Source organism: Miscanthus floridulus, chromosome 11 (assembly GCF_019320115.1).
Source record: "Miscanthus floridulus cultivar M001 chromosome 11, ASM1932011v1, whole genome shotgun sequence".
Taxonomy (NCBI): domain Eukaryota; kingdom Viridiplantae; phylum Streptophyta; class Magnoliopsida; order Poales; family Poaceae; genus Miscanthus; species Miscanthus floridulus.
Genome location: NC_089590.1, coordinates 8,208,841 through 8,231,155, shown reverse-complemented (window position 1 = coordinate 8,231,155; position 22,315 = coordinate 8,208,841). Strand labels below are relative to the sequence as shown.

Genomic DNA, 22,315 nt, shown 5'->3' with positions numbered 1-22,315 from the left:
GATGCATATCCTGTCTCGCCTTCTTGTACTTCTCAAGTGCTGGATCATGCCTGTGCTTGGACCTCGGCTCCTGTCGTCCACTCATGGCAGTTGTCCTGTATCCAAAGATTTCCAAAGAATTTTAGATACATGCCCATAGCTTATTCTTGAATTGTAATTAGACATAGATTCTTTCATCCAAGGTTTTACAATCACCTCGACACACCATTGTCACAAGGTTTGCAAAACGTAGATACAAAAGAAACTAAGCCTAACAAACCATTCTAGATAGGATTGAGTCAGAGATCAGCAGGGAGTCTGCTCTGCTGGGCCATACCGGACACGTCCGGTAGCATACCGGACACGTCTGGTATGGGCGACCAGCAACCCTAACCAGGGGTCCCTCGATTCAAACCACCACGGATCAATTCCAAACATTGGGCATTGCTTCTATATCACCAATGCAGCATATTTACTCGAAGGAATTTCCAAATCATGCATTAACCATGTAGATCGGACGAGGTCCGTGATTAGGGTACCTTGAGAGGAGAGAAGAGAGAGCGATGTGAAATCCAAATCCACGGGCCTTCAATCCTTGATCCAAGCCTTCTCCAATGCAATCTCCCTCTCTCTCTTTTCCTTGGTGAAATCCTTGGTCGCCCTAGGGGAGAAGAAGGGCGTCGGCTGGTTGGTTTGGAGGAGGCAAGTCTGGTTGGGCCGAAGGGGTACGCTCTATTTTTATAGTCCCGCTCATACCGGACACGTCCGGTAGAATACCGGACACGTCCGGTATACGCGGGCTGGCCCAAATAATTCCAAAATGTGTTCTCACTCTTCCAAACCCTTTCTCTGTTGTTGCTCAGTCCAAAAGGTGTATGATCTTGATCCAAACCGAGTACTATCACTTTTCTTATCGAATGCCATCAATTTATTTTCTCTTTTCCAAATAAATGGCATAATCAATAATTTGCTTGCTTGAGAGAGATAAAGTGAGACAAAGTAGATTGTGGACTTAAGAGAGCCATGTCATGTGTGATTAGCTGATCAAACAATCAAGGAGAGCTATAATCATCACATGGCAAGGTTAGGTCACAAAGACCAAGATTCAAATAGTTTTTCAAATTCACACCACCTACACATGCTAGTTATGGGTTTTGAAAAAACATCTCTCCTATGTCACACAAATGCACATTCTAACATGTAAAGGGCCTTAGATGCACTTACAATACATGTATGTAAAAACATACCTTTGCCTTGAGCCCACAAGAATACCACTAAGAAGATACATGGCATGATAATCTTTATGTTGACCTTGATTGCCAAGTAATCATGCTTGATACAAATTCAATTTTTCATCCAAAGGACTACAAAGAGTGCTAGATTAATTTGTTAGTCCATAATGGTGCAAAATAGAAATTTAGCTCCCCCTAAATAAGTGCTTCAAGTATTTTGAATGACTTTCAACAAGCACTTTTATTCTTTTAAGAATTTGGGAGTCAATTTTCATTTTGACCATAAACCAAATAAGATTGCCATAGTTAAAAGTGAGTTTAAGAGATGCTCACTATCCACTTAGATTTGATAAAACACAAGCTTCTGAGTAAGTTAGGGATATATAAAAAATGTATGGATCGAATACTCAGTTGAAACACAATTAGTGTTCTGGTCCAAGCAATACCGGACATGTCCGGTAGAATACCGGACACGTCCGGAATACACAGAACAGAAACACTAACTTTCTGTCCCTGGCCATACCGGACACGTCCGGAACTAATACCGGACACGTCCGATAGGTTGAGGACAGAACCAATTAATTCACTGCTTGTAATTTTAGCTCTAGTATTTATTGTAAACTTGCATCTCAACAAATGAATTGCTTTACTAGAGAGCCGTTAAAAGCATCATATGGCAAACATGATAAATCTCAAGTGAAATTAATTAGCCACTTTCATTATTTCATAAATGTACCTATTTGTGAACTATATAGAACATGAAATGAACAAGGTGGCTATACTTAAAAGGTTTAGGTACTTGTTACCAATGGTGAGGATGAAATATATGAGATGTTCATTGAATTATCTTCGGGTCAACCATATAAGGGATTAAGATAAGAATTGGTTGATAGATTGAGTGAATATAGTCAAATTGCTTGCTCAACCACCCCGAAGTTTTCATCTCACCACCAAGTACCTACATTATCAACCTAAGCACATTTTGGTACCCAACTCTTGTTGGGTCCTTTTGGGTTAGTCAACAAGTGCTTAGGCACCCAAATGGCCTTAGTACTAGTTTGTGATGAACACATCACCTTGCTAGTGCTAATTCCATTTGTGGTCTTCCTAAGCATATCATGATAAATAAATGTGTTTGGCTTAGGTGAGTTACCCTTTGGGCATTCATAGCTTAGATGCCCCTTTCTTTTACAAGCATAGCATATGCGGCCTTTGTTTGCTCTATGCTTGTTTTGCTTGTATGGACATCTATCAACCTTGTGGCCCATCTCATTGCACCCATAGCATCTTCTAGTTGCAACTTGGGTTTCCTTTCTTGCCTCTTTGTACATTGGGCATTTCTTGGTAGAAGCCTTTTGATTGGCGGCTTCAACCTTGTCGGCCCAACTCTTGTGTGGACACATAGCCCACTCATGTCCATACAATCCACAACCATAGCACATCCTTTTTCCATATTTCTTGCTCTTGGTTGTGTTGGCCTTGCTTGAGATGTGATTCTTTTGTTGGGCTTTGGAGGAAGCAAGGTTTGAACCCTTCTCAAGCTTCTTCACCATGTTATCACGGTTATCTTGAGAAGGTTGTGCTTTCTCCTTACCCTTCAACCGAATCACATCTTTCTTTAATCTTTGCACTTCTTCTTTGAGCTCTATGTTTTCTATAAGATTTAGCTCAATCAAAGATTGGCTTGCTTGAGGAGCACATTCATTAGTACAAGAAATATTTAATTGAGATGGTGTACTAGTGAGCGGATGTGTGAGAGGTTGAGAGAATTTTACCGATGTAATCACAACCTCATGAGCCACCTCAAGCATGATGCTTGATTCTACTACTTCCTCATGAGAGCACTTTAGATGAACATAATTTGCTTGTAGCTCATTATACTTGCTTGATAGTTCATCTAGCCTTCCTTTGAGCTCGAAGTTTTCCTTCTCTAGTTGTGAAACACTAGAAGAGGAGTTAATAACTAAAGCATGCTCAATTGACAATTTTTCATACCTCTCATTTATTGCCTTTAGCTCTTGCAATTTGGAGATGAGAAACTTTTCTTGATTTTGAAGCGATTGCTCTTGCTTCTCAATCTCTTCTTCAAGCTCATCATTCTTTTCAACTATCTTCATGATGATGAACTTGTCTTTATGGTTGAGATGATCAAGGTTGTAGTTGTCTTCAACTTCAACATCACTCTTATCTTGATCATCTACTTGTGCTTTCTCCTTTTCTTGATCTTTCTTGTTATTCTTCTTCTTGCTTTTCTTGGCCATGAGACACAAGTGATGAGTACCATGAGATACTGAGGTTGACTCATCACTTGGTCGCCATCGGGCTTGAGCATCGCTGCAAACAGCTGGTTGCTGGTCTGCTGCCTCGGCCATACCGGACACGTCCGGCAGGCATACCGGACACGTCCGGTACATGCAGGCAGACAGCAGGTCATGCGCTGCTTGCGCTTCTAGCTCCGGCTCGGCGCTCTTGAGGTCTTGTGAGGCTTCTTCGCTGCATGAAGACATAATGGACATATTTTCCATTGACTTGACCTCAAGTGCATCATCGCATTTGGATTTTCCATATAACTCAATGAGTTTGGTCCAAATGAGATGAGCACTCTCCGGAGGTGGTTGTCCATTGAATATTGCCTCATCTTGAACCTCTGCACTCAATGTACTCAAAATGATATTAATAGCTTGAGCATTTAGTTGTACGCATATCTCTTTCCTCTTTTGATAAATTCTTATAGTTGCTCCAATCAACTATAGGAAGAGGTATGCTTGCAAACACAATATGCTCAACAAGAGGACTAATATCTCTAAAAGCATTGAGTACATGAATTGACCAAGATAGAAAGTTTGAACCATCATTTTGGAGAAGCATCGGCTCCAACTCGATAGGCGTCGACATCCTTTTCTCACGGCGGTGAAGCTTTGGGTGAGAACCTCGCTCTGATACCAATTGAAAGGACCTAGGATGCCGCCTAGAGGGGGGTGAATAGGCGTTTCTGAAAATTAACACCTTTAAATGCGGAAATAATTAGAAAGGGGAGTTTCCAAAATGGAAACTCCAAATCAAGAGTACTACCACCCCTCACAAGTTAGCCACAAAGTAAACAAGGTATAAAGAATATATCTAGAAGCTACAACCCTGCAACACCAAGTTAGAACAGAGAATAAATATTTTCAGTGCAGGCAGGAAATACCGGACGTGTCCGGTATGAATGAATACCGGACGTGTCCGGTATACACGATTTCTGCAGATCAGCCCCGAACTTGCTCCTTTCGATTTCTATCTTCAAACCAAACTGCAGGCACCTAATGGAGATGACAATATACACAGAGAACCTGCAGCACAGCTAGAGCAACACAAATATCAAATGGAATGCGAATTAAGACACGATATTTGTTTTACCGAAGTTCGGACTCGTTCGAGTCCTACTCTCCGTTGAGGGGGCTGCGGGCGACCCAGCGAAGGTCAGCCCTAGAGGGTACCACGAAGGTCACTCTAGCCGGAGTCTTTTCCAACTCCTTTTCCTCCTTCCACTAAATGATTCCGAGGCGGCGGAATTGACCGTTACAAACTTTCCGAAGCAACCACAATCTCTCGGTTGCTCTTCGGCGACTGCCTAGCCGTCTAGGACCGAAGAGTCCAAGAGTAACAAATGTGAATCACGAGATTGACAATATGCACAAGTGCTCAAGTGGTGGCTTGCTCTCTTTTTCAAATTCTTTCTCAACCCACAAATTGATTTTGTAATTTGGATCACACACTCACTAAGAGAGGGTTTAGGAGAGTTGGCAAGGCTCAAAAACGTGTGTCTATCTCAGCAGAATCAGCAGCCTCCAAAGGTGGAGGCTTGGGGGTATTTATAGCCCCCTTGAAAACTAGCCGTTTTATAGCCGTTGCAATACCGGACACGTCCGGTATGAATACCGGACACGTCCGGTATTACTCACACTGCGCCAACGGTAACTAAGTTACAGTGAAGTTGTGAGGCGTCGGAACTCCCGAAGAATGCCGGGACTTCCGACCATCGGAACTCCCGACTCAAGTCGGAACCCCCGACCCTCAGTAATTTTGAAAAACATGTAACTGAGTTAAAGTAGTGAGGTGTCGGAACTCCCGACACATGTCGGAACTCCCGACTCACGTCGGAACTCCCGACCCTCACGACTTTTGAAAACTGACCGTTGGCTTCTGGTCATCCATACCGGACACGTCCGGTATGACCAGGACAGTGAACCCTCCAAGTCAGTTGAAGTGCGAGACGTCAGAACTCCCGACCCATACCGGGACTCCCGATCGTCGGAACTTCCAACCTACGTCGGAACTCCCGATGAACCAACACGAGAACAACAGTTTTACAGCTACTGGACAAATACCGGACACGTCCGGTATTGTTAGACCAGCAAAAAACAGTTAGCACTTTTGTCGCTCAAATACTCAAAACTCACATGGGTTGGCTTGAGCACTTATGAAACATTATCTATCAACATGATGCATCCCTCTTAATAGTACGGCATACCTATTAAACTCAAGATAAACGGAAATATGAAATTGTACCACTTGAGTTGTTCTTTTTGAATTGATGCCGTCCCTTCCAATCTTCATCAAGTAAGGGTGCTAACATGTTGATGTTGATCTTTTCACTTGAGCATAGCCATCTTGAGCATGTGACTTGATTCCATTCATCAAGTTTGAATAATCCCAAATGTATCAAGTCACTTCCATCAAATTCTTCATTATAGATTTGATCCTTCACATCAATATGACCATCTTAGCTTGATTAGTACCTCAACTAAATGCAAGTACTTTCTTCTTCACCCTAGCTAGGTTCTTCGGCCGCCAAGCCGTCGCTTGCCCTTCACCCTTGCTTAGTACCTCGAAGCCTTTCCTTGCTATCTTCACCATCTCAAGCCATCAAGTCACATCTTTGTGTTGAATCATCCATTCATGTATTGTTATCATTTTCATTTCAATCTAGCAAGCTTCAAATATGAGACCAATCCATATGCAATCCCTCATGTCTCATTAACTAATAATCACGAGCTTGCTTTCACATAGTACATGGAAATCCCACAATAATTAAGCCTTAGCATGAATTCCATTTGCATTGTTGTCTTGTGCTTGAACTAGATTGTTTATACAACAACACACCATTTTGGCTTTCATTAAGTACCTGTGAGATAACCTATTACCTGTTCACACTTAGCAAACGGGTTAGTCCTTTAATCACGTTGTCATTCAATCAACCAAAACCCACTAAAGGGCTAGATGCACTTTCACTGGGCAGCACCCCAAAGGTGGTAGGACGTGAGCCATGTGCGCGCGGATGCTAGCGTCTGCTGGCCGCGGAAGAACTGCTCACACTGGTTCAACCAATTCAGAGGGTCTGCCGAGCCGTCGCACGTAGGAAACTCCAATTTGTAGAATTTGGGCCCTGCCTGGGCGCCCGTGAGGGCAGCACCAAGGGCCGGGTCAAGCCCCCCCTGCTGTTGGCCGCCCGAGGAAGAGGGTGCCCCGAAGAACAGCGAGCCGTCCACCCCCCCGAAGAGAGTGCCGCCGGCGGGGGGCAGGGTGGAAACCGATGTCGCCGCGACCGTCGTGGAGAGTGATGGGGTGGGCGATGTGGCCATCGAGTAGAGCGGAGCCGACGCCGTCACGGGCGGCTGCAGCCAGTCAGGCAGCGATGACGGCGAGGCCGGCCATTGCAACAGATGGAGTGGAACTCCGGCCCCCGTCGATGGCATGCCGTAGGGGTAGGATGTTGGTGGCGCAGTAGGGATCGGTGCCGTGGGCACCGGCGGCGGAGGCAGTGGTGGTGCGGGAAACAGCGGCAGCGGAGGCGCCTGGAGCAGGCCGGCCCACACCTTCTACATGGAGACCACTGCATTGGCGATCAGATCAGCCCCCAGCGATTCCAGCGTCAAGGGCTAGGCAGAGGCGGCGGACGCCTCCGACAACTCCGACGACGCAGCGAGCAGCGACGAAGTGGTCACTGGGATGGAGGAACTCGGAGGAGCAGTCGTCATCGAACCAGGCAATGCTGATACCAGGTTGATAGGGCTAGGATCCCTAGCGGAGCCGCTACGCAGGTTGTATGGATGCGAGATGGCTGGACGTGGGCGAGGACGGCACGAGGGCGCCGTGGCTGCAACTGCTGCGCGCGAAAGAGAAGAGGAGGCTAGGGTTTCTCCCGGCTCCCTGAGGAAGCCAGAAACAATAATATGTTTCTACTTAATTTCCCAAATAGAGTCTTACAAATATTTATATGTCTCTCTAATAGTGATAATTATAAAATAACCCTCTAAAAATACTATAATTGCGACAATTATATGGGCCATAGCCCCTTGATGGCCGGCTCCCCTCCTAGCCCTTAGCGGGGCTGCGACGCCGGTAGGGGATGCCGGTCATAACAACTGCACTGGTACACTGTTCTGTGCTGGGTTCTAGAACCATGAGTTCAGAATCACTTGAGCTTGGAGTGAATCTGAGCAGCTTGGACCAAACAGGTCCTATGCATAGGAATTAATGAAATTGATCAGTGTGTTCCCATTGAACTCGACACTGATCCGGCAGTACAAACTTTGGGATCTTATAAACTTGCAGCTTGTGGAGAAGGCTTATGTATGTATGCTGTAAGAAATGAAACTAAACCTTTTTTAAGAATCCACTGGCACTTCGATGTTTCTCATGAATTGCACTTCATGCCAAATGGAAAGTTAAAAAAAAAGACGATTAGCAGTGACTAAAACTACAACCTGGCTCATGTATGCACCTTAGGTCTTATTTGGATGCATGTGTATCCACCTTAATCCACATGTGTTGAAGTGGAATAGAATAGAATTTAGTTCAATTCCACTCCAATCCACTTCAATACATGTGGATTGAGATGAATACATGTGTATCCAAATAAGGCCTTAATGTAGTCCTACTACAATTGTGAAATTAAAAGCGTGCTTTTGGCAGAGTAACTGAGAACAGCTTTAACTTCATAACATCTGCCACCACTCTATGCTTTCAAGCTGCAACTCAAACTTGACACTGCAGTCACCTAAAAATAAACAAAATCTCTGATCACAGACTTTCAAATGCCCTTTCAGAGTTCGATTAAACACCTGAAAGTTTGCCATCTCAGCTGAAAGCTTTGATGATCACTTACAACTCTTGACTCTCAAAGTCTAGGAACTCAATTTTAAGCTTCTACATCTCACTTAAAAGTCTAAGACTTGATAGCAGTCCCTGAGTTTATGTACAACACAATAGTTAGCCCTTTGCACTACTGCACTGCTACAGATGGAAATCCCGCTCAGCATCGTCACTGCGAAAAGCCAAACGGGCACCATAACTAGTTTCCCTAACCATAGCCATATCAGACCCAATCTGCCCTCTCCCCATCTCCCTCGCTCTGACAGCCATAATCTCAAACTAACTCATGTCTCATCAATTTATTTATTCATGAAAAAAGAACAAAAAAAGATAATCCAATCAAAACTGACCCAACAATTCAAAATCACCCTAGAAAACTACATGTAATAAATCAACCCACAGAATTGCATCTTTTAGTGCCACCTGGAACCTCAGATTATCTATGAGACTTGTTATGACTTAAGAAGGTTAGATCGTAGGAGACACACCTCACAATTCCTCACCTTGCGAGTGGCGGTCATTCCCACCCCCACCCCTAAACCCAGTCAAGACCTTTCTAACTATTTATATGCAAATACATGCACACAAATCAGGACATGGAAAAACAAAAAGAGCATGTGAATTCAACATGTAACCTGTATGTGAAATCAATATGTAAAATCACTATATAATCAATGCTCTCCATTTAGAAATGGCAGAAAAGAGTAAGGAGTGAGAGAGAGTTGAATGCATATGCATAAACAGGTGAGTCCTCATGTTACGTCTAAAGGAAAAGCAAGTATTCGTGGCACCGACTACTACTAAATACCACAAATTGTCAACTTGACACAATGCATGAACATGACCAGCTTCTAGATACAACAACAACAACAACAACAACAACAAAGCCTTTAAGTCCCAAACAAGTTGGGGTAGGCTAGAGTTGAAACCCAACAGAAGCAATCAAGGTTCAGGCACGTGAATAGCTGTCTTCCAAGCACTCCTATCTAAGGCTAAGTCTTTGGATATATTCCATCCTTTCAAGTCTCTTTTTATTGCCTCTACCCAAGTCAACTTCGGTCTTCCTCGGCCTCTCTTCACGTTACTATCCTGACTTAGGATTCCACTACGCACCGGTGCATCTGGAGGTCTCCGTTGCACATGTCCAAACCATCTCAACCGGTGTTGGACAAGCTTTTCTTCAATTGGTGCTACCCCTAATCTCTCACGTATATCATCGTTCCGAACTCGATCCCTTCTTGTATGACCGCAAATCCAACGCAACATACGCATTTCCGCGACACTTAGCTGTTGAATATATCGTCTTTTCGTAGGCCAACATTCTGCACCATACAACATAGCAGGTCTAATCGCCGTCCTATAAAACTTGCCTTTTAGCTTCTGTGGTACCCTTTTGTCACATAGGACACCAGACGCTTGCCGCCACTTCATCCACCCTGCTTTGATTCTATGGCTAACATCTTCATCAATATCCCCGTCCCTCTGTAGCATTGATCCTAAATATCGAAAGGTATCCTTCCTAGGCACTACTTGACCTTCCAAACTAACATCTTCCTCCTCCCGAGTAGTAGTGCCGAAGTCACATCTCATATACTCAGTTTTAGTTCTACTAAGTCTAAAACCCTTGGACTCCAAGGTCTCCCGCCATAACTCCAGTTTCTGATTCACTCCTATCCGGCTTTCATCAACTAGCACTACATCGTCCGCGAAAAGCATACACCAAGGGATGTCCCCTTGTATGTCCCTTGTGACCTCATCCATCACTAAAGCAAACAAATAAGGGCTCAAAGCTGACCCTTGATGTAGTCCTATCTTAATCGGGAAGTCATCCGTGTCTCCATCGCTTGTTCGAACTCTAGTCACAACATTGCTGTACATGTCCTTAATGAGCCCGACGTACTTCGTTGGGACTTTATGTTTGTCCAAAGCCCACCACATAACATTCCTTGGTATTTTATCATAAGCCTTCTCCAAGTCAATAAAAACCATATGTAGGTCCTTCTTCTTCTCCCTATACCGCTCTATAACTTGTCTTATTAAGAAAATGGCTTCCATGGTTGACCTTCCGGGCATGAAACCAAATTGGTTCATAGAGACCCGCGTTATTGCTCTTAAGCGATGCTCGATAACTCTCTCCCATAGCTTCATAGTATGGCTCATCAACTTAATTCCCCGATAATTTGTACAACTTTGAATATCTCCTTTATTCTTGTAGATCGGTACCAATATACTTCTCCTCCACTCATCAGGCATCTTGTTCGATCGAAAAATATGGTTGAACAGCTTGGTTAACCATACTACAGCTATGTCCCCGAGGCATCTCCACACCTCGATTGGGATACCATCCGGTCCCATCGCCTTACCTCCTTTCATCCTTTTCAACGCCTCTCTGACCTCAGATTCTTGGATTCTCCGCACAAAGCGCCTATTGGTGTCATCAAAAGAGTCATCCAACTGAAAGGTTGTGTCCATATTCTCACCATTGAACAATTTGTCAAAATACTCTTGCCATCGATGTCGGATCTCATCCTCCTTTACCAAGAGATGCTCTCTTTCATCCTTAATGCACTTAACTTGGTTGAAGTCCCGTGTCTTTCTCTCACGAACCCTAGCCATCCTATAAATGTCCTTCTCTCCTTCCTTCGTACTCAAATGTTGGTAAAGATCCTCGTACGCTCTACCCTTTGCCACACTTACAGCTCGCTTTGTAGTCTTCTTTGCCACCTTGTACTTCTCTATGTTGTCCACACTCCTGTCATGGTACAAGCGTCTATAGCATTCTTTCTTCTCCTTAATAGCCCTTTGGACCTCCTCATTCCACCACCAAGTATCTTTAGCCTCGCGTCCCCTTCCTTTGGTTACTCCACACACCTCTGAGGCTACCTTCCGAATGTTGGTTGCCATCTTGTCCCACATATTGTTTATGTCGTCTTCTTCCTTCCAAGAGCCCTCTTTGATAACCCTTTCCCTAAATACCTCTGACGTCTCCCCTTTCAGTTTCCACCACTTTGTTCTTTCAATCTTAGCTTGTTTATCCCTACGGGCACGCACCTGAAAACGAAAATCTGCCACCAAAAGCTTATGTTGAGAAACAACACACTCCCCTGGTATCACCTTACAATCCAAGCATGCTCGTTTGTCCTTTCTTCTTGCGAGGACAAAGTCAATCTGGCTACAGTGTTGTCCGCTACTGAAGGTCACTAGATGAGATTCTCTCTTTCTAAAGAAAGTGTTGGCTATCATCAAGTCAAAAGCTACCGCGAAGTCCAGAACTTCCTCCCCCTCCTGATTCCTACTACCATACCCAAAACCTCCATGAACTGCCTCGAAACCTGCGCTTGTAGTACCTACATGCCCATTAAGATCTCCTCCTATAAAAAGCTTCTCACTACTAGGTATAGCTCTAACCAGACCATCTAAGTCTTCCCAGAACTGTCTCTTAGCACTCTCGTCGAGGCCTACTTGGGGGGCATACGCACTAATTACGTTCAAGACCATATCACCAACGACAAGCTTGACTAAGATAATCCTATCTCCTTGCCTTCTCACTCCCACCACACCATTCTTGAGGCTCTTATCAATCAAAACTCCTACTCCATTTCTATTCGCAACTGTCCCTGTGTACCAAAGCTTGAAACCTGTATTGTCCACCTCCTTCGCCTTCTGACCCTTCCATTTAGTCTCTTGAACGCATAATATATTTACACGCCTCCTAGTCGCGGTATCAACTAATTCTCTTAACTTACCTGTAAGTGACCCTACATTCCAACTACCTAAACGGATCCTAGTTGGTTCGACTAGCTTCCTTACCCTTCGCACCCGTCGACTCTGATGCAAAGACCCTTGCTCATTTTTCACTACACCCGGGCGCCGATGTAGCGCGCCACTAAGGAAGCGACGACCCGATCCTTGGTTACTTGACACCATGCCCAGATCACGACACGGCGCGTCACGGGGGTGACGACCCGGCCCTTGCCCATTTAACACCATACCCGGGTTCCGATATGGCGCGTCGCTAAGAGGGTTACGCCCCAACGATTTTCTTTCGGGTTTCATCTCCATTTAAGTGGCTAGGTTTTTACATTGGCTCGCCACGCCTAACACAACCCTCCTCCTTTACCAGGGCTTGGGACCAGCTTCTAGATAATACCCTCATTTTCTTACCAAAGAAATTTCTTTTTGAGAGGATGCCAGAGGGTTTATACAACAAAACCGTAGATGTACTACATGCAAGTGACTAATCAAAACTGAAAAACAGTATAGGCTAACACATGAAAAGAAATTATACCGAATCACTAAATCTTACAAAAGGTCAGCATTGACAAATGATGTGGTTGCCCTGCAGTACCTACAAAGCCAAGTTTTCCTAGAAGGCCTATTTTTGGTCTGGAAGACAAGTTGTCCAGTACCTACAAAGAAATTAGAAGGCCAAATATGATACCCAAAATCAAATTGTCTCTGGAAGGCCTATTTTTGGTATGGATCAGCCCACTCATCAAGCACTTCACCAGTAAAAAACAAAATATAGCACTTAGTTTGTGACAAATTACAATATTCTAGGAATGGAGATGCCAAATGTCGAAACTCAAAACACTGCAAACAAGTGACAAATCAGGTTTCTGTAAAACAGTATAGACTAACAATTGCCCCACTCGTTAAACCTTACAAAGGGGACTAACAATTACCCCACTCGTCAAACCTTACAAAGGGGTCAGTTGTTGACATATCATGTGCTAGCGTATAACACTGGTGACGTGGCATAAAACAAGTGGCATGATACACAAAATAAAACTGTGCAGTCCTAGAAGCATTATTTTTTATCTGGAGAAGTTTATGCTGTTCTTCAATCCATTTACTGCTTGGATCTCCATGATGTACCTCAAAAACCATCGAATCTAGCAACCTTTGCATTAAGTACAAAGAACTTGGCAAAGTTAACATGCGATTTGTTGCCTCTGCAGTTTAACAACACAATTTTCTTCAGTGGAATGTCAAGGGTACTGACAAGATTCCGGTATTTATGGCACCACACATTTTTCTCCCCCGCCATTGTAGTCTGGAAAAAGCACAACCAACATAAAGTGGTGAAAATCCAACACTAGAAAAAGTATCAATGTAATTATAGGTACCAAAAGAAATAATGCAGATGGGAGTAGGTTTGATCTCCTTGATGTACAAGTTCTCCAAGCAAGGAAAGCATCTCGTGACGTCGACGACCATATCCAAACTAAGATGCAGATTCAGTAAAGCTAAAATCTTCACACTAGGCACCAGTCATTGAGCTAACAAGTCTTGATCCCTAAGGTAAGAACAGAATATAAAAGGTAAGATCATGATTGGTCAAGGAGATTTTGATTCCTCCGAAAGTGAAAGAGAGAAGATACAGATATACCTGGAAAACTGTGGAGCCAAACTCGAGCCGGGGGCTGTCCCTAGAAAATAGCCCCAAAGAATGCAACTTTGGTGCTGAGATCACCGTGATGACCATTTCCATGGATGTCCAATGTGGAAAACCCTGCTCCGGAAAAAGCAGCAGTCTTTCAAGACAAGGGACATCCTCGAGGATGATCTGTGGACACTTGCCGTCAATCACATCCATGATCACACAAAGGCTTCTAAGCGTAGGAGACACGATTCGGGCTCGAGAGCAGTCAATGGTGTGAGATAGCAGCAAGCTCTGCAGGACAGGGCAGCCAGCTAGTTGGGAGTTTAGAGAGGTCTCAGAGATTGTGACATCCCAGAGGCTGAGCTGCTTGAGAACCGGCAAGTGGAGTAGCGCGCCGGCGTTGCTTCCATCCGGGAAGCCAGCGCAGCCGCCGAAGTTGGCAACGCGAAGAGTGGACGAGAAGCGGCGCACCGATGGCGGCAGCGGCGGTGGAAGCTCCGCATGTATAGATTGGTAGCGGAACTCAAGCTCCTGAAGGTTGTCGAGGGCGGGGGGTCGGAGCCAGTCTTCCAGTGCGGCGCGGTCACGCAGATGTAATAAGTACTGAATGGGTACGGAGAAGCGGCGGCCGGATCCCTGGTGCGAGGAAAGGATGCGGGAGACCTCACCGAGGTTGAGAGGAGAGGAGGGCCATAGGGGCTGCCAGCGAGAGGAGAGCACCTGCGTGCGAGCGCCGTCCTTGGTGGGGAGGAGGGAGATGATGTCGCCGAGGACGCCGTCGGGGAGGCTGCTGATCCGGTCCTGGACCTGGAGGCGATCTCCTCCTCCCCCTTTCTCCAGTCTTCTCCTCCGCTTGGCTCCGGCGACCTTCCCCGTGGCGGCGCCGGCGCTGCGGCCGGTAGCGGGAATTGGGGAATCGGAAAGGACCGCCGCAAACAGCACGTTGACGGCTCGGTGAGTGAGAAGTGAGTTTCTTTTTTAACTTTTACCCTTGTGGCAATAAATGTTTTACAGATCTAGTAAAAGCATGGATGTACGTGTACAGTGTACTCGTACACATTGTTTGTAACGTACATAGAGCTGTTTTGTGTTTTTATAATAAACAAAAATGGTTGATTAATACTACTAGGTTCATACGTACTTCAACACTGATAATTTGTTATAAAAAGCACTGATAGTTAGAAGTCTTTTTTTTCGCGGGTAAGTACGAGGTCTACTACTTGTAGGCATTGTTCCATGTTAGACTCTCTCTGGTAGGTGTGATTTATATGACATCTAAATTTAAAATGGGGAGCAGAAGATCTAAAATTAGTCTCAAACAAGTATCTATACTGAAGATCTATCTTGAATTGTTTGAGAGACACAACTTAAATATTAGTATTCTCTCTCCTGAAAACCTATTTGCAGAAAGGATTCTCTTTTAGGTCCTGTTGCTGAAGAGGATGTCGAATGTGTATTGAACCATTTGACTGTAGCGCTATCAAAATGTTGAATAAGTCTTGTATTTTAAATATTTTTAGGTACTGTTATTGGTGATAGTCTTATCCACTCCAAAACTTCGAATAGGCTTTATTCTACCCATCTATGTACTATTAAAAAAAACTCTTCTTGGACTCGTTTGTTTCGGCTCCGACGGGTCCGGCTTCCATCGACACCGACTGTAGCAACACTGTTCATTGAAGCTGTTTGTCGCACTCCTACCTTTTCGCCGTCACTGTTCACTGGACACTGTTCACGAAGCCGGCGGAGCTCGTTTTTGCAGCTCCTGCGGCTCCGGCTACAGTGCGTAAACAGTGTCGGAGCCGGAGCACGCAAGAGCGGTGCCAAACTGGCCGGACGGAAGCCGTGCGTGAAGTTTGGCAGGAATCTTTCTGTCCGCTGAACAGCCAGCGCGGGCAATCATGGCCCACACAAGAGCCGACGACGCAGTTGGGTGGGTGGTTGTTCTTTTTTTGTTTTGTTTTCTTTTTTCTTCTTTTTTCTGACGTATTTTATATTTTTCATTTTTAAATGTTTTTATGTTTTTGTTTATTTATTTTATTATATTATACTAATTATTTTATTTTTATTTTACTTTTTTTATTTTTCTCTTTCTTTTTTGTTGTTTCCTTTTCTTTTCTTTTTTTCTTCCCTTTCTTTCTTTAATTTACTCTATGAACTTTTTTACTTTTTACTTTTAATTATTTCCATTCCATATGTTTTTATGAGATATGTGTTATATTTGTATGGTATGCATATGATTTTCTTTATTATTATTTTGGTCTTAAGTTATTCATTGATTTTATTTTTCCTATATGTTTCTTATTTGTTATTCATGTTCCTATGTGAATTTTTTACTTAGTTATTTACTCTCATTAATTACTTTGATATTTTTTATTTTTTCTATATTATATGATATATATTTGATATTCGCGTAGTATATATATGAAGTTCTATGATATATTTTGTAATGTTTATTTAGTATACATATGAAGTTTTATGATATAAAGTCTATAGAATCCTCAACTATTTAGGTTGGACTACTTCATCCCTTCCCCAACTATAAAACTGGATTTTCTACCTCTGAATTTTTCAAAACCGGTCAAATAACCTCCAAGCTGTTTTGGATGGTGGTTTTGTCTTTTTCTTTTTTATTTATTTTCGCTGAATCTTTAAAAATTATAATAAATCATAAAAAATAGAAAATAGAAAATCTAATTTTGTAGGGCTTCACGTGAGTAGATCTATACAGTGAATATATAATATAGTATGATTTAGTACAAAATTTTTGCTGTAGCTTTAGATATATGTTTTTCTGTAATTAGTCGAAATAATTCACAAGTACAGTTTCTATGGTCCAATTGTGGTAAAATTTTTATGGTGAACTAATTATTGTATACTCAAACTATAGTAAAAATTACATACTCATTGGATCATATAAATTTAGTTATAGATAAAGCATAGATTTAACAAGCATAAACCTAAATAAATCTATAACTAAATTATACATGATCTAATGAGAATGAATTTTTTACTATAGTTCAAGCATACAATAATTAGCCTACCATAAAAATTTTACCAAAATTAGACCATAAAAGATGCAGCTATGGATTATTTTAATTAATTATAAAAAAACATAGATCTAAAGTTACAGCAAAAACTTTGTACTCAAGCATACCATATTATATGTTAATTGTGTAGATCTACTTATATGGAGTCCAACAAAATTGAATTTTCTATTTTATGATTTTTCTGTGATTTACTATGAGTTTTCAAAGACTCAGCAAAAATAAATCAAAAATAAAAAGACAAAACCACCGTCACTATAGCAAAACCACCGTCCAAAACCATTTGGGTGAGTTATTTGACCGGTTTTTGAAAGTTCAGGGGTAGAAAATCTGATTTTATAGTTTGGGGATGAAGTAGTCCACCCTGAATAGTTAGAGGTTATGTAGACTTTTTCCTATTTTTTTATGTTCACATAGGATATATGTGATGTTTTATGATGTATTATGTGATGTTCATGTACTAAACATGTGATGTTGTACGATGTATTTTTGTGATATTCATGTGTATACATGTGATATTCACATAATATAAATTTGATGTTTGTGTGCTATACATACGATGTTCTATGATGTATTTTGTGATGTCCATGAAGTATACATATGATGTTCTATGGTGTTTTTGTGATGTTCACATATTACACATGATGTTTTGAGATGTATTTTGTATTGTTCACGTAGTATATATGTAATGTTCATATAGTAAATGTATGATGTTCCATGGTGTATTTTTTTATGCTTACATGGTATATATGTGATGTTATATGATTTTTTCGTTGTTCACGTAATATATATGTTTAGACCAAAATTTGGTAAGCTTATCCTATAAAGGAAGAGATCGATCGATGATATCAAAAGCGAGAATGTTTTCTAATTAAGGGATATTTATGAGCCAGCCAAGAAATATTATTTAATTAATTTGAGAGAAACATGACGTCCAGGTGCATATTAGGATGAAAGAAACAAGAACACGTATCAAACAAGGAAGCTTCATCAGCAAGGATTCTACATAAGGGAAATTAGAGTCCATATATCTTGGTATTTCTTTTTATCTAGTCATGTTCGTTTATGACTCTTATCAGCCCAGGGTATAAATATAAACCCTCAGCTATTGTATCAAACACACAATCAATCAAATATCAGTTATTTACTTTTTTCGGCTCCGGTCACCCCTTAGGAGTAGGAGTAGAGTAGATATCGGCGAGTTCTTCAGCAAGTACGACTGCATCGATCCGGTCAACCTCCACTGCTCGAACTAGATTAAGGTCAAATTATCGGCTCTATCTAAGCGTGGCGTTCCTTCGGATAGATTCATTAAGTTACCGATATTGCTTATTGCTTTCATTATTTATTTAATTACAGCAATATCACTTCGCCCGATTGGGATTGATCTAGATCAGCCTTATATCTTTTTTAACCCATCGTTTGTTAATCTAAACTGATCTAATCTGCACTTTAAATGATGAGTTATGTTTTATCGGCTGTTTTATATCAATCTTGATCGTGCATAGCGTGCGTTTAAGGCATGTTTGATCTTGAGTAGATCTATTGGCTAGCGAAAACTGTTCTACGGCCCGTTATCACAGCCTATGTGATTCTGCCTCATACCCCACTGTTAGCACTGTGGAGTGGGGATCGTTATTGGGTAGATCTTGATGAGGACATGACACCCATGCATATGACCATGTTTGGCATATGGTATGGAGGGATAGGAGGCCAGCAAGGGTGTTCAAGTCAAGAAGGAGGTCCGAGGCTAATTCGGTTCGAGTTCCCGAGGTGGAGGCCCAAAGCAACTCAAGTTTGAGTCTGCCTCGGCCTCTATGATCAGTCTGCCTTAAACTGGTCACCTAAGACACATCCGAACTCTGTTTTCGACGATCCACATATGGTTGGAAAGCTAATTTGATAAGGAAGCCAATCCAAGTGGTTTCATGTCAAAAGACCTTCGGAATAAATGAGAATCGTCGAAATAAGTCAGCGTCCAGAATCTGCCAGGGTGCTGTGACACCGTCTTTTGATCCGTTGGACCGTGTATCATGTTTGGGCCCATTAGGGGGCGCGTCCAGGGGGGTGACACCCAAGACTCTATAAATAGCAGCAGTCGCTCTCCTTAGGGTTTGAGTTTTGTTTAGTTCTTGATTTCCTTATAAAACAGATATTGTTTTTGCTGTAACTATGCCGCCAAGGCTGCTTGCTGTGAACCAGAGCCTCAGTTCTTAATCTTGTTCACCTGTGGTGATTAGTCCTTTTGAATAAAGACTTGAACTCCTTCTTATTTTCATAAGCCTCATATTTATTTGCAATTTCAGATTGTGTTTATCCCGTTCTTGCTTGTATTCTCGATTTGCTTATAGGAAAGCCTTCTCGGCGAGGTTAATCGCGTTCGCATGGTTGATAACCAATAGAGCAGTGGTATAATGGTTGCGGGGGTCTAAATCAGTCTTGGTTCGAAGCCTAGATCGTGAACGTCGAGTCTCCACCAATCGACGCTATCATACCTTTTGGAAGATCAGACCTAGTCTACATCAGATCTATTCCTGAGTGGGTATGTGAAAGGACCTAGGATGCCGCCTAGAGGGGGGTAAATAGGCGTTTCTAAAAATTAACATCTTTAAATGTGGAAACGATTACTAAAGGGAGTTTCCAAAATGGAAACTCCAAATAAAGAGTAGTACCACCTCTCACAAGTTAGCCACAGAATATACAAGATATAAAGAATATATCTAGAAGCTACAACCCTACAACACAAAGTTAGAACAGAGAATGAATACATTCAGCACAGGCAGGAAATACCGGACGTGTCCGGTATGCACGTGTTCAGCAGAACAGCCTAGCACAGTGATCAATACCGGACGTGTCTGGTATACATGGTTTCAGTGGAACATCCCTAAACTTGCTTCTTTCGATTTCTAACTTCAAATCAAATTGCAGGTACCTACTAGATATGACAATATACACAAATAACATGCACAAGAGCAAGAGCAACACAAATATCGAATGAAATATGAATTAAGACACCATATTTGTTTTACCGAAGTTCGGACTCGTTCGAGTTCTACTCTCCGTTGAGGGGGCTACGGGCAACCCAGTGAAGGTCAGCCCTAGAGGATACCACGAAGCTCACTCTACCCAGAGTATTTTCTAACTCATTTTCCTCCTTCCACTAGTTGATTCCGAGACGGCGGAATCGACCGTTATAAACTTTCCAAGCTTGCTTTCACACAGTACATAAAAATTCCACAATAAATAAGCTTTTGCATGAATTCCATTTGCATTGTTGTCTTATGCTTGAACTAGATTGTTTATACAACAACACATCATTTTGGCTTTCATTAAGTACCTGTGAGATAACCTATTACCTGTCCACACTTAGCAAATGGGTTAGACATTTAATCACGTTGTCATTCAATCATCCAAAATCCACTAAAGGGTTAGATGCACTTTTAATCTCCCCCATTTTGGTGATTGATAACAACTTGATTAAAACCTACAAAAGAATATAAATATTTAAGCTTTTGGGTTCAATGATTTATGAGAGGCTCCCCCTTAATATGTGCTTATGATTAGAATTCATAAAATGACCTCAAATGTTAATTGCACATACTAAAACATATAGGAGACTCCCCCTAAATCATTGCATCCGTGGGGTGCATGTGTGTGTGATAAGTAAAACCGTGATGCATATGACAAGATATATCACACAAGAATAAATATAAAGACATCACATCAAATATTTTCATTCTAGCATGCATAGTCCTTATGAAAATAAATGTAACACATGTATGTCACACATAGCACTCATTACACATTTTCTCAAGTCCACAAGCCACTAATATAATATAAATAAAGATCATGTCTCAAGAGATACATAGATAAATCATAAGTGAGTCTTATCTCTCACATGATACAATCTGGCTCAAAAGATTACATTAATGAAGCTCAGAAATTAAAAGAGTCTCAAGAAACTACAGCCTGTAGTACATATCTTCAGGTACAAAGATAAGCAAATGAAACTATCCTAAAGCTTTAATCAGTCTCTCTCCCCCTTTGTCATCTATCACCACAAAGATCCATCAATGACATACTAAGGACAAAGGGGCTGCAAGCTGTCTCTGAAAGCTATGATCACTCATCATCATCTTGATCTCTACCTACATCCTCATCATCTGAGTGTGTAGCACCGGCTGGAAGAGAACCACCCGCACTAGACGGGTCATAGAAACTACCTATGAGGTCACTCCACTAGTATGAAGCATACTTGTCTACAGCACTGGGACGTGGCTGAGAGTGAGTAGGCACCCGAGCCTATAGTGGTAAAGTGTTAGGGTGCTCTAGAGCCTACTGCTGCTGCCGATGTCGCTGAAGGAACTTAGCAAACTCTGCATCGTACCTACCCTGCTGCTGCTCCTCAGTCTTAGGCTCACTAGCTGCCTCATCTAATAGTGGAGACCTAGGAGGATCAAGCTCAAGTCTAGAAGCAATCTGCTTCAAAGTCCGAGTATCCTTCCTCCTAGCCTCCCTCTCCTTCTGCTGACAGGTCCATATGTCCTTGCACATCCCAAAGATAGCACTAAACATCTTGCGAATCGGAGAAGGAGGACTGCGGCGACGTGAAGAAGAATGTGAAGGAGCATGTGGTAGAGGAGAAGCTCATCCAGCTACTGCACCACCTATAGGTGAATCTACCTTTGGTGCTACTGCTCCTCCTCCTGGTCCTGCTAGAGGTACCCCAATCTCTATCAAGTCATCTACAATCTTTAGGACTTTATGCTTCTTATCATACTCAAATGTGTGTCCTGTGACCTTCTCAATCATAAACAAGATGTAAGGTGCAAATCCACAGCCCTTGAGGGGCCTCTCCCCCACACTCCTGATCTCTGACAAAATAAAGTCAAACACGCTGAATGGCTGAGCATCAGGTGCCATCTTGTGGAGTAGGTTCCTAGAATAATCTGCAATGTTGCCCTTGTCTCCACCCTTGCTAGTCAATAGTCTTCCTAAACATCCTGTCTAGGTATCTATAAGTAGGGTGAAGACCTAGAACCTTCCCCACTGCTCCTCTCTCACCTCCTGGTGGATACATGTAGGCGAGCTGCTCAGGAGGTAACACCTGCTCGGTGTGGATCCTGTCTCTCTGGAGGTCCTCCTCTAAGAAGTAAAGAAAAGTTGCAAAGGCGTCGTAGTCAACACTGTACCACTTGCCTTCAAGCATCCAATGCATACACCTTAGCTCCTCTTCCACAAATAGAGTGGCATAAAACTGTGCAATGACTTCAGAGTTCCAATCATGCACAAACTCCATGAGCGTGTATACACATGTGCGCTGACAAGTGGCAATAGCATAGTCAATGGAGGACTTTCGTAGCTCTCTGACATGTTTCCAATCTATCCACTGAGACTTGGCTACCACAGGATTTCTAGCAAGTATCACACTAGTATAATAATCTAGATAGAACATAGTGTGAAAGCGATGATCATATTGAATCCTAGGCAAACCTCTGGGATCAATCCTCCTCTGATCTCTTGCTCTCATAGTC

The 22,315-nt window shown here is 42.5% G+C and overlaps 1 protein-coding gene across 1 annotated transcript; it reads right to left on the bottom strand.

Annotated features, from left to right (window-relative positions):
- Positions 1-12,851: 12,851 nt before the first annotated feature.
- On the bottom strand, positions 12,852-22,080 carry LOC136491612 (putative F-box/FBD/LRR-repeat protein At5g22670). The gene is made up of 3 exons (XM_066487901.1): positions 21,846-22,080; positions 13,741-14,708; positions 12,852-13,647 (listed from the first exon to the last, which is right to left on the bottom strand). The coding sequence occupies exons 1-3, from the start codon at positions 22,078-22,080 to the stop codon at positions 13,612-13,614; spliced, it is 1,239 nt and encodes a 412-aa protein (XP_066343998.1). The 3' UTR covers positions 12,852-13,611.
- Between the last annotated feature and the right edge of the window lie 235 nt (positions 22,081-22,315).

Coding starts and splice junctions, on each gene's coding strand:
- LOC136491612 (XM_066487901.1), bottom strand. CDS start 22,080: ATGGAGTTTGTGCATGATTGGAACTCTGAAGTCATTGCACAGTTTTAT. Junction 14,709..21,845: donor CTACATGTATCCACCAGGAG/GTGAGAGAGGAG, acceptor AAAGTTAAAAAA/GAAACTCACTTCTCACTCAC. Junction 13,648..13,740: donor TTGGCTCCACAGTTTTCCAG/GTATATCTGTAT, acceptor TTCTTACCTTAG/GGATCAAGACTTGTTAGCTC.